Raw genomic sequence first — 13,390 nt, 5'->3', positions numbered from 1 at the left:
CCTAAGCCACTTAATGCTGGAATACCATGTTCTCAAAGCATTTTGTCTGGGATCTAAGAGATCCAGGTTTTGAGCTATCCTTGATATTACTAAGTGCCTAAAGTATCTATAGGAGTCACTGTCGATGTGATGCAGAATAAACCAGCATATAAAAAGCTACAACCATGCCACTAATTAGGGAAATAGCTGCCAAAGTATATATTCTTGACCGCAGAATGGAATACTGGTGGCCTTTCCCGAGATAGAAGAAAAAAGTAGTTTAATGAACTTTTCCACCTGCAATGTTTTCTGAAACCACTCTCCTTTGTCTCACAGATAGCATCTGACTAATATCCAATTCAGCACAAATCACATATGGACTTTTATTAAAATATCACACATTCTAGACACTCCATCACCTAAATACAATCTGGGGTTTACAACTACAAGTGTCATTGAGAAACATGAAAATAATTATCCTCTTGTGTCCCTTCAAACTAGCATCCAGAATAGTTTTTCATTTTTCTCAAACACAAAGCAGCCATCTTACCTGAACAAGTCAGTATTCTTTTATTCTGCAAATTGTTGCCAGGTTGCAAGCAATGCCAAATCTAATGTTATAAAATTATTAGAAACCCGGCTATTATTGTAACAATAATAGTAACAGGTAGTTGTGATCATCCAATGATTTGGGAACCCAGCCCTCATCTTACTATCATAATTATTCTCCTCTAGAGAGACTTACAGGGAGTGCAAGAGGAAAATAATGCATGTGAACTCTCTCAGAAACCAGGATTTCCTTGACCACCTGCAAATTTTCAGGTTAATTCAACCCATTCTGCCGTGGGAACAGGGGTAAGTGGCTTAATTTTCATTAATCTCAGCTTCCTTGACTATAAAAATGAAATGGTAGGATGTACCCTTCCTTTGTTTCCTACAAAGTTTCAATGAGGAAGACTGTCAGTGAGCCGCAAGGGATGGGCAAGCACAGGCACTCACTCAAGACACAGTCAAGGCTGCCAGGGGAGTCTTGGCCAAAGAGCACAAATATGCAGTTACAAGATGAACGAGTTTTGGCATACATAATAACAGATGCATTAATTTGTGGTATCATTAAACAATGTGTATGTGTATCAAATCATCACACAGGATGTGTGATCCATTTTTATTTGTCAATTAAATATTCAAAAATAAAAAAGAAGTTGGTCAATCATCTCCCCTCTTTTTACTGCATGAGTTCAGGGTCTTCCTCCTGTTTTTATACTTTTGTGCTGATTATGAGTAGTGGGGATAGAGATGGATACAAAGGCCAAGTCATCTCCCATCAATTTTTACTTCTGCTATGATTACATATAAAACTTCAAATTCAGCACAGCATATAAACACTCAAGTTCACAAATTATAGGCTAATAAAAGACAAAGTGCCACTGACCTTTGACATTTATACATAGAAAATCCTAAGTATAAAACAAAGGAAAAACTTGTAAAATAAAACTTAATAGGCTCTGATAAATTAAAATTTTTAAATCTGTCAAAAACATAAACAAATGAAAAGCCAATGATAAACTGATTTTAAAAAATTAACCATAATATATAAAAGCACTTACAAGCAATAAGAAAGATGAATATTCCCAATAATGCCAAAAAGCTTATGAATGTTCAACTTTATGAATTACACATAAATAGTAATTAAAATAAAAACTGGATGACATTTTTTAAGATAAGATATGGGAGGAGCTTTAAATTCATAGTATCTAGTGCTGGTGAAGCTGCAGTGAAATAGGATTTGCCCGCAGAGACCTGTCTTACTGTAGCACCTGGAATATGAATGCAGGTAGGCCTCACCCAGGTGGTCACACTAGAAAGGAGGCTGCATGGTCTGTGTGATGCCCACTGGGCCCATGGCTAGATGCAGACATTTAAAATGGAATGTTAATGATGACAGGCATCACAGCTTCAACACCCAAAGTCTTTAGTGCTTCAACCTACAAATTTCGCTTTTTAAGTTATCTGAACAAAATGATCAACAATACACAAAGGCTTAAATACAAGGAATTCCATCTCGTTTTTCATAGTGAAATTGGAAATATTTTAGTGAAAACTGAAAAGCTACCCAAATGCTTAATAATAGGGAATAATGTTCTCCAAGGGTATCCTAGGGAATTATTTACAATACAGTGTAAAAAGAACATAAACCATATACACAGCATAAATCCAATTATGTTAAACCATATATCTAAACTGAGCCCAGTGGCACACAGCTATTACCCTAGCAACTTGGGAGACTGAGGCAGGAGGATCTCAAGTTCAAAGCCCACCTCAGCAACTTAGCATGGCCCTAAACCACTTAGCAAGACCCTGTCTTAATAAATAAATAAATGAAGGGTGGGTGGGGAAGTTACGGTAATAGTTCACTGATAGAACGCTCCTGGGTTCAATACCCAGTACCCCAAAACAAACAAATAGATCTATATGTATTATCTATCTATGTCCACTGTCAGCTCCTGCCAAAAAAAAACCCTGAGAAAATATTAATGGTGTTTTTTCAGAGTATTGGGGTATTTGTGACAGAGTATTTGTGACCTTTTTTCTGCTTATACTTCTATTTTCTAAATTTTCACCAATAAAATATTCTTATTTTTGTCACCACAAAGCAAATTACTGTTTAAAATATCTAATGATTCTTTTAGATAGCTTAAATAAAGTCAAACTTGAAGGCTGTTTAAAACTACTTGAAGTGAAGTACTCTATTTTATTAAAAGTTAGGAGGCTATTTCTAAACATCTAGACATTTCAGTTCATTAAAACAGAGCTTGTTTCTGTTAATACTGAAAAGCACTGTTGTTTTTAAACACTTGTAATCACATCATGGTTCAGACGGAGACCAAAAAATTAACTATAATAACAACCTGTCAATCATCAAGCCTTTTCATCTGTAAAATGAGAGGGCTACGTTAGTGAAACCCTTCAGTACTTTTGAGCTCTATGATCTTGTGAATCTATTATTTAACTCAGGAGACACAAAACTAAGCAATGGATTCTCCCTTCACAATGAGCTTAAGAATTATGGGAATAACAAAGAACATGTAATAGGGAAACTCCTTGATGTCACAGCTACAAAAACAGCTTCAGTTGGTGATGCGAAGTCTGCAGAGTGATGAATGACTCTCTTATCTCTTGAGAAAATAGGTCACATATGTTCCCTTCTAAGTTTGTCTCCTACACCTATCCCTGGAAGAGCAACACCTTCCCAGAGTGTTCCAAGGATTGATAATGCATGCAAAGCAGCCAACCTAAAGATCAAGGAGTTCCACACATGCTGAATTTTACTTATACACATATAAATAATTTTATAGTGTCCTCCATATCCATTTACAAGAGCATTATTTTTAAAATATTTTTTAGTTGTTGGTGAACCTTTATTTAATTTATTTGCATGTGGTGCTGAGAATCAAATCCAATGCCTCACACATGCTAGGCAAGCGCTCTTCCACTGAGCTACAATCCCAGCCCATACAAGAGCATTATTTTTAAAAAACACTGTGGTAGCAAAGAGCTTTGTAAAATCAAGGAATAACAGATGCACAAAGCAAGGCTCCCACAAGACCCAGTTTTAGCTGTGCCATCTTAACCTTGCTAATATCCATTTGAAAATATCAGACTTTGACATGGGCAAAAGCAAATTCCGCAGACAACATCTTAAATATATTCTTCTGCATAGTCAACTAATAAGTTAGCTTAGCTGTTTGCATAAGTCCAAAAGAAAGATAAGATCATAAAGCTTTTACTTTGGCTTTCTGACAGAACAAAAATATTTTTTTTTCATATAATTTGTTCCTGTTATGAAGTTATAAATCTAGCATGCTAAATATCTGGGAATGTTCACAGCATATTATAATTACATCCTCTACTTTGAAGGGAACAGGCCACAGAATTCAACATTCATTTCTTTCCTCACAAACATAAATTACTTCTCTTAACCTCATGGACGGTTAAGCATGAGCCACCCTCTCCTCACTCCTCCCCTCAAGGGGCCTCAACACTAGGGCATTACCACTTGCCATTTTCTTTCTTCAGTGACATGATAGGTGCTTGGATTAAATTAGTAAAAAGGAAGCAAAGGGGATTCATGGTCCTTCCTCCTACCTTTCATGAGGTGATTTGTGGGGAAAGAACAAGGGAAAGGCCAACGAGTCTTTAGGAAACACATTTGAGGGGAGAGTACCGGGAGGTCACAGATGAAGCAGACTCCCCAAATCCTGGCTGTAACAAACCCAACACAAGGCTCCCAAATAACCTGGAGTCAGCCCAAAGCCCTGCATTTTCCTCACTCCAGGAAAGATCTCAGGACTTGTCTAGACCTGCTGGGATGCCAGTTGTAAGTGCTGCTTGCTGCCTGCCCTGTGAGCAGAGGCGTCCTCCCAGGAGGCCCAGCTTCTCACTGGGGGCGGCCCTCTCATGAGGCCTTAAACTCAGCCCATCTCTGAGTTCCCTGGCTTGTAGTACATTTTCTAGGGACAAGATTGCTTCAGCTGATTCCCCTGTGGCCGCATCCCATCTCTCCTAGCTTCTGCTAAATCCCTCAGAGCCAGGCTTCCTCCTCACATCGCCACAGAGTTCTTAACACACCAGGCTATTTTACAGCAGCTGGGAGAGTCTCCATAACCTGCCCTGTGGGAAGCAAGCCAGAGGCCAAAGAAAGGATTACTGCTGTTCAGCAGGAGAGGAAAGTACTCCAGAAACTGCTTACCAAATAAGCTAAAAGGGGGGAAAAAAGAAAGGTGGCAAGATTTAGAAAATTGCCTGGTAGAGCAAGGGACATGGCAAGACTCAGACCAAATCACACAGTGTTAAACCTGCTCAAGAAAATGAATAGGCCAGGCACAGGGGTGCAATCCCAGCAACTCAGGAGACTGAGGCAGGAGGATCACAAGTTCAAAGCCAGCCTCAGCAACTTAGCAAGGCCCTAAACAACTTAACCTGACTAAAATTAGATTTTGTCTCAACTTGAAAAAAAAATCAAAATCAATCTCCAGCACTTTTTGAAGAGGCAGACCACTAGCATTTCCCTCCCCTCAAAGCTATAGTTCTCAAAATTCGGCCTTTTCCTCAGTTACATCAAGTACCAAAAATATAATAACATTTTCTGAGGGAATAAATTTTGAAAGTGCACATGGAGAAACAACACATGGCCATGTTCTTATCCAGTTGAGAGATTTCTACATGATGGATTATTGGAGAAGGTGTGAAATGCAAGGGAGACGGGGAGAGGATAGCCAAAAAGAAGACTTTCTGAACGCGCATGGCAAACGTAGGCGGCCAAGGGGATTTCTAACCAACCCATGGCAACTCTGTGGCCTCAGAATTGCCCAGCGACACAGGTCAATGACCAACATGCTCTTGGGACGAGGACAGGAGAGGGTGGAGAAAGGATCTGCTAACTGAGTCTTTCACTCATCAATGTATATTAAGCATCCACTTTGGGAAAAGTTCCGGGCCAAGTGCCAGGTTACTTTTGGATAAGAGGCAGAGAAGATAATTATAAAGATATTGAAAATATCATCAAGACTTTCAGGCATCTTAAATTAAGAAGATTTTACATGTGCACAAATGTAGCATTAGAAAGCCATTGGCAAGTGTCATTAGAATAGTCCAAGCAGAATTATTGAACTCGGGTGGCACATGTGCCTGGTGTCAAATCTTATTTGAGAGATCTTTTCCCCACAGATTCGGACCTTATTTTGGCTCCCAACAGCTTGAGCAGCACACAGTGATGGGTAGGTATGAAGACATTCCCAGTGTAAATCCTGTTTGGGTGTCTTTCAACAACGCATTGTGCAAAAGAGAAAGAGTAGCTTCCTCATGTAATTAGGAGACAGTGGCTGAAGTAAGATGATCCAGACCCAAGGGAAATGAGCACTGTACTCACTGAGATTTAGGAACACACACTGAATACTAGCTGAGAGTGGATATAGCAAACCCTGCTAACCTATGATCTCTCCTGAATAGGTGGAGGCATTAACTTAGGGAAAGTTTTGTATCAGGTAGAAGATGAAGATTAAATCAAAGAACCTCTCTCCATCACATTCAACCTGGTGCTTCCGGGTAACATTTAAGTATGAGTGAAGATTAACTATTTTCATCATTTCTAATATAAACCCAGCAATGGTGCTTATAATCAGTATTTAATATCTCTAAATTAATCCTAAAGGATCTAGAATGAGAAAATATAATTTTAAAATCTTTAGGATATTTTTCTACTACTGTGATTCTTTACAGGATGGAGAGAAGGGTGTGTGAGCATTTTGCCTACTAAGGAAAATTTGGTCATGTCTGCAGACATTTCTCATTGTCTTGATTAAAGTTTGTTACTAACATCTACTGAGTAGAAGCTAGAGATGATATTAAACACCCTACGATTCATAGGACAGCCCCCAAAATAAGGCCTAAAATGTTGATAGTACTGAAATTGAGAAACTACCTGAATGGGGTAGAATTATAAATTATGGTTCTAAAGACCAAGGTTATCCCACTTATTATTAGTAACATGCATTGGCTATTTGCAATTCAATTTTTTTATATCTTTGAGTAAAGAGTAATATCATCTGCTTTATTCAACAACTCGTGGGTTGTTTATAACTATCAAATAAAATATATATAGTATACAAAAGAAAGGTGATACTTTTCACAACTTCTCAGTATCAACATTCTCATACTACTCATTATTCAATCAGATTTAATCTATAGATATTTATGTAGGGCAAATGGGATAAACAGGACAGTTTGCATCTTATTCAAGAAACCTAATTGCCCATAGTGAGTCAAATGAGTTTCAGATCCTCTGCAGGCCAGGTGGAAAAAAGTCTCCCGTCAACCCAAGTTTAACATTCGGATTTCTCTTGTCCACAATCTACAGACACAGAATCAACCTGGGATCAGAAAATACTTACCTCATGGATTCTCTCTTCATGGTGGCAAGATCCAGGAGTCCTCGATACACACTCTGGGCAGCACTGATTGGCAGCTATTTGAAGCACTTCCCCCTAAGCATTTAAAAACAGCTCAGTGTAAAAGAGCAACAGCAAACAGAATCACATGGTTCATCAGTCCCCAAGTATCTTAGAGTCTCTAAATCTCACGAGTGTCCACCAGTGACAACAACAGACAGGATAAGTAAATAAACTAACAAAATGATCCTCTGTTAAGAGGAGCTTCTATGAAAGTAATTTCCTTGGGGAAAAAAAAAAGTCTACATCTTTTCACATGTAATGAAGTGAAGAATTATTTTCACTAGAAATGCTCCACCCAAGAAAGGCAGTGAGGGTGAGAGAAGAAGCCTATTTCCTTGAGGGTAGTATTTTCCTCTATTGGAGAGAGGAAGAAGATTCTGGTGCGTGGGGGATGGCCACCGAGCTGGCAAATCTTCCAGCCATCTTGGTGAGGCCTAACGCTGAGGGGAGCTGAGGGGCTGACAGTTCATTTTTATCTGAGAAGCAGAGTAACCAGGCACTTGGGGGCAGGAGGTTGAAGGACAAAGTTTGTCTAAGAAGTAGCATTGTTGTGGAGGTATCATATGTAAGTACTGTGGGGAGCTGGGTAGAATTCCTGGGCTCCAATAAAAATCTGCCCTGTTTTTCAAGGGTTTTTTTTGTTTGTTTGTTTTTTAATTGCAATTGTGCTTCTGGATAGTATCAAAACAATGGATTACCACTTGATATCTCAAGATTTTTTTTTGGAAGTTATCACATATTAACTAACAATGAATTTGCCACTATGAAGAATCTATTAAGAGTTACTAAAAATTGAGTGATAGTGGTAGCACACTTGCCCAGCAATTGTAAGGCCCTGGAATCCATCCCCAGAATTATAATATATATATTTACACACACACACACACACACACACACACACACATACATACACATAGCACAAACAGCAGAAGGTTGGCTTTGGGGGCCCTGTGATTCTCCTATTCGATCCTCTTATTCACATCACTCCTCTGCTATATATCTTAGGATTTCCCCAATTCTAGATGTGGCAGAACAGGCAATGAATGATTCTGACCAAGAATGGTAGAAGATTCTTCATTAGCCAAGAAGTCATGACACATCCACAAGATAAAAGTCAACCAAGAATTCAGTCAGTAGAATGAAAAAATAAAATTGTGTGTGTATGTTTGTGTGTGGTAATATTTTCTTTGTTATTTTTTGTTGCTTCCATTTTTTTAAAAAAAAAAATTGTATCTACAAGAAATTCTCACTCATACAACTACATCCGCAAGCGTGTATGGGAAATAGGGCTGAAATTTTACAACAGTTAGTCCACTACATAGATAAATACATCAATAACAGTAATCGCCAAATTCTTATTTGCTTGATAAAGAACAAAATTTATATGATATGGGATTTTATAAAATTGCCCATACTTTGCAACATTAATGACTTCTCCGAAAAGTCGCCTCTGAACCCAAATAGAAAAGTACACTTCAATTTCCACTAAGATGGCAATGGAAATTACATTAGCATAATTTCTCCTAAGAATTTCATACAGATAGGAAATGAGATAATCCAGTTGTTTATATTCTAACTTGGCAGCAAGGAGCAAGGGAGAAAGGCAGAGAGAATGGAAAACTTCAAAGAATGTCTTATGCCTCCAAATTAGTTTTCTTTTATTATATAACAACTAATTTTCAGATATGGTCCTCAAAAACCTCATTTCAAAAACATAGTATTCTTTATGTGTGAGTGGCAGAGGGCAAGAAGAAAGGGAGGTTCCCAGCGAGGGTCCATCTGTTGAACTTCCGGTGGGGCATGACAGAGATGAGGTGAAGGAGGATCAAAAAATGTTGCAAGTGTGTGCCTGGAAAATGGGAAGCAAGGAATTCTTGGCACCTGACCATGTAACCCTACACAGCTTGGTGAGCTGTGGACTGCACACATCACACAAGCCCACTCTTCCTTTGGGCTTTGCCCTGAAGACCAATGAAAGTGACTGCATGGGCAAGAGACATCAAGGACGACTGTCAGGGAAACTGAGCAAGAGGACTTGATTAGGTTCTAGAAGCACAACTAACAATAAGGGATAATTTCATAATTTTAGCTAACATTTATTGAGTGCTCATAAGAGCTAGGTACAGTAGTCTCCTTCCCATGTAGGATACATTTCAAAGCTCCCAGTAGATTCCTGAAACTACATATAGTATAGGACCCTATATATTCTATGTCTTTCTTACATACATACATATGATAAAATTTAATTTATGAATTAGGCTCAGTAAGAGATTAAAAATAATAGCTAATCATAAAAGAGAATAATTATTTTAAAATACTGTGGTAAAAGTTATATAAATGTGATGTCTCTTTCAAAATATCTATTGTACTGTAGATCTTTTCAGTATGTGAATTTCAGTACATTAATGTTTTTCTTCCCAACATCATGATTCTTGAGCTTTGGGGCAATTATGAAGTGAAATAAAGGTTACTAGAACACAGCACTGGCATATCAACACAGTGGATCTAATAACTGAGATGGCTACTAAGCAACTAATGGGCAGACAGCATATACACTGTGGATACACTAAACAAAGGATGATTCAAGTCCTGGATGGAGCAGAACTGTGTAAATATTTCATGACACTACTCAGAATGTCATATGATTTAAAACTAATGAAGTATCCATTTCTGGAATTTTCCAGATAATATTTTCAGACCATGGTTGACAATGCAAAACAACAGGTAAGAAGGCACTACTGTACTAAGCATATATAAGCATGCACAAATATGTTATATGTATATATATATATATATATATTGTGTGTGTGTGTATTATGTGGCACCCAGATCTCAGTTTCTTCTCTACCTTATATCTGAGCATCATTCTGACAGCTTCAGTGTCCATGAAAATGATCAGTCCCACATTCTTTCTTTGTACATTATTGACCACCTCAATTCAAGCAATCCTCACTCCATTTGTCTTGAGAAGGCCCATAGCCATAGGTAAACTTGGAACCTATCTGCACTCTACACTACTGTAGACCAGAGGCCTTCATCTCTCTGAACCTGTGCCTCCTAGTATTTAGCTCTCATTCATCCTCACTCCCACTAACCTTATTTCCCTCAGAGACTCTTGAGCACCTCTTTTCCTGGAAGCCATTCAGCCCCCAGTTGGCATTGTTTTCCTACTGATGTTAGTCTCAACACCCACCACTTCCCATATCTCTACTCTGTCTCTTCATGAGAATGGCAAAATCCCAGTCCCGTATCTATCCTACACTGTGTCTTATCCTCTTTTATACTTGACTGGTGTGCATTGCTGAGAAAAGCATTCCACCATGCAGCTTGGTACCCACAAGTTCATGGCCTCCTGCTCCCATAACACCACCCTTTATCTGACCTTGATCAGTCCCTTTCTCCCCTCACTGACCTCTAACATTCACTTCTCTCATAACTCCCACAAGAATCTCAAAATCTTCACAAAGAAACCTCACTAGGTATGGACTGCATCAGTATCCTCTTCCTTTTCTCATCCCCAGATTTACCTGTATCTGTATTTATCCATGGGTTTTTCTTTCCATTCCTAGAGAATGAGGTTGTTTTCCCACCCCTATCCCATTCCATACTCTGGAATTCGCTACAAACTACTCTAATTCATTTTTTCTCTTTCATTCTCCTCCCTCCCAACCTTCATGTCTTCACCTTCTCTCTCCATTCTGGATCATTCCCCTTTTCTCCTAAGGTGATCTTGTTTCTCTCATATATAAACTAAAAAACAAAACAAGTAAAATCCCACCCCCATCCAAGGGATTATTCTACAAATGCTAGCAGAAGCCTTCTCTGCTCATCTGCAATAGTGAAGGAAACAAGATTGCTGCTCTCAAGGAGCTTACAGTCTGGAGGAAGAGCAGACAAAAGGGCATATGCATTCTAGCCAAGAAGTGTAAGAAGGCTAAGCACAAAACACCATGACGGTGCACAGGAGAGCTAGATGGCTGTGGGAGAGGAGTTCAAGAAACTTCACAGATGTGCTGTTGTCTGCCAAGCATCCCCCTTCTCCACTCAGTCAAGCTTTGAAAGAGTAGCCTTGAGTTAGCCTTCTTTTCCTCATTTTCCATTCAGTCCTCAAAACTCAGCACCATGACTCCCGCTCCCTCCACTCCACTCACATTAACCTACATGTTGCCAAATGCAGTGGATCACATTGAATTCTTCTTCCACTTAGTCCCTCCAACTGTAGTTAACACAAAGTCCTCCTGAAAACCCTCTACCCCCCTGCAACCATATCTTGCTTTTTCCTCTTTGACCATTCCTTAGCTCTTGCCTCTCTCACCCTGTCTTCTTAAACTTTAAGTTTTCTTTCTCATGTTCCTCTGGCCCAAACTCCATCCTTGGCCTTGTATCCTTTTCTCACATAATCTCTTTGGATAAATTCATTAATTCTAAAGGCCCCAGACACCCACATTATAACTTCAGCTCTGTCTTCCCCTCTGAGGTTTGTTCTCATATATCCTGCTGACTGGCTTCTCCCTGAACACTTTAAACTCAACTTGCCTCAGACTGAAATCATCACTTTTCCCAGTTGGACTACTAAGATATACATATACTGACAGATAGATAGATACACAGATACATAGTTAAGATATAGAGGGATCAGTTGGTGGCTCATCAAGCCATAAACATGGAAGTCATTTCTCCTTCTTTCCCTCATCTTCCTACCTTCAATCAGTTCTACTGACGTATCCCCTAGATATGTATAGAACCTAACCTTTCCTCTTGATCCCTACACTACCATGCTCTAATTCAGATATCCATCCTTTCTTTTTTAAAATTTTTTATTTGTTCTTTTTAGATATACATGACAGTAGAGTGTATTTTTTACATACTATATATACATGGAGTATAACCTCCCTTTCTTGAGGTTGTACATGATGTAGAGTTACACTGGTCGTGTAGACATATGTGAACATAGGAAAGTTATGTCCAATTCATTCTACTGTCTTTCCTATTCCCATCCTCCTTCCCTTCCCTTCCCTTCATTCCCCTTTGTCTAATCCAATGAACTTCTATTCTTCCTTCCCCAACCCCTGATTATATGTTAGCATCCACATATCAGAGAGAATATTCGGCCTTTGGTTTTTTTGAGATGGGCTTATTTTACTTAGCATAATAGTCTCCAGTTCTATCAATTTACCAGCAAATACCATAATCTCATTCTTCTTTATGTTTGAGGAATATTCCATTGTGTATATATGCCACATTTTCTTTATCCATTCTTCTGTTGAAGGGCACCTAGGTTGATTCCATAGCTTGGCTTTTGTGAAATTAACTATTATAAATGTTGATGTGTCTGTGTCACTATAGTATGCTGATTTTAAGTCCTTTGAGTATATGCCAAGAAGTGGGATAACTGGGTCAAATGATGGTTCCATTCTAAGTTTTCTGAAAAATCTCCATACTGCTTTCTAGAGTCATTGCACCAATTTGCAGTCCCACCAGCAATGTATGAGTGTGACTTTTCCCCTGATTCTTGCAAACAATACTCATCCTTTCGTCTGTATTATTCTCATAGCCTCTAAATTGAAATCCTTGTTTCTAATATTATGCTTATCTTTGAAACACCAGTGGTATCCTTCTAAAAGAAAACCTGGCCATTCTGCATTTATGCCTAAAACCTTCATTAGCATTCCATCACCATGAAAAGAATTCTAAGCTCCATAGTGCAGCCTACAAACTTCTCTATAACTGTGAACTTACCAATTTCTAGCCTCATCCCTCATTCATTCAATTAAAAATATTTATTGCATACCTACCACATATCAAGTATGATTGCTGGTGTTGAAGATATATAGTGAATAAAAGAGACAGTGAACAAGAGATATCATCAGCAAAAGCACATAGTATGCCAGGCAGTAGTTAGTACCATGAAGAAAAACGTGGAAGGTGGATACAAAATGTGAGGTAGGTGGTAAAGGGTAGCAATTTTAAACAGAAAATCATGCCAGCAAGACTTAAACTAAAAGATTAAGATAGATAGATAGACAGACAGACAGACAAACACTTTTGCCATAGAGCCTTTCACTTTACTGTTCCCACAAAATTGTTCTAAGATATGTGGCGTGTGTATCTGTGTGTACCTGTATCCAGCGACCAGCAAAGAGGCTTGATGGCTGAAGCAAAATGAGCAAGAAGATGCTAGGGGAAGATTGATTAGAGTGGTGCAGTAATACCTTAAAAGACACCATGAGGAGTTACTCCAATTGAGAAGAGAAGCCGTTGGAAGTCACTGGAGGGTTTAAGGAGAGAAGCAACATGATCTGATGTCAGTTTTAATAGGATCATTCTGGCTGCTACACCAACATTACAATGAAGAAAGCAAGCACAGGAGCAGTGAGACCAGATGAGAGGCTACTAAGCAA

General features: G+C 38.7%; 1 protein-coding gene across 1 annotated transcript in view; it reads right to left on the bottom strand.

Moving 5' to 3' along the window:
• The window catches only part of Fras1 (Fraser extracellular matrix complex subunit 1), a 421,323-nt gene that overhangs the window by 248,215 nt on the left and 159,718 nt on the right, over positions 1 to 13,390 (bottom strand). The window contains exon 4 of the mRNA XM_027939818.3: positions 6,930 to 7,022. Within this exon, the coding sequence (XP_027795619.3) occupies positions 6,930 to 7,022 (93 nt within the window). The remainder of the gene's footprint in view (positions 1 to 6,929; positions 7,023 to 13,390) is intronic.

Source organism: Marmota flaviventris, chromosome 7 (genome assembly GCF_047511675.1).
Source record: "Marmota flaviventris isolate mMarFla1 chromosome 7, mMarFla1.hap1, whole genome shotgun sequence".
NCBI classification, from domain to species: Eukaryota; Metazoa; Chordata; class Mammalia; order Rodentia; family Sciuridae; genus Marmota; species Marmota flaviventris.
Note: the sequence above shows the minus strand (reverse complement) of the source record. Positions and strands in the feature narration are given on the sequence as shown.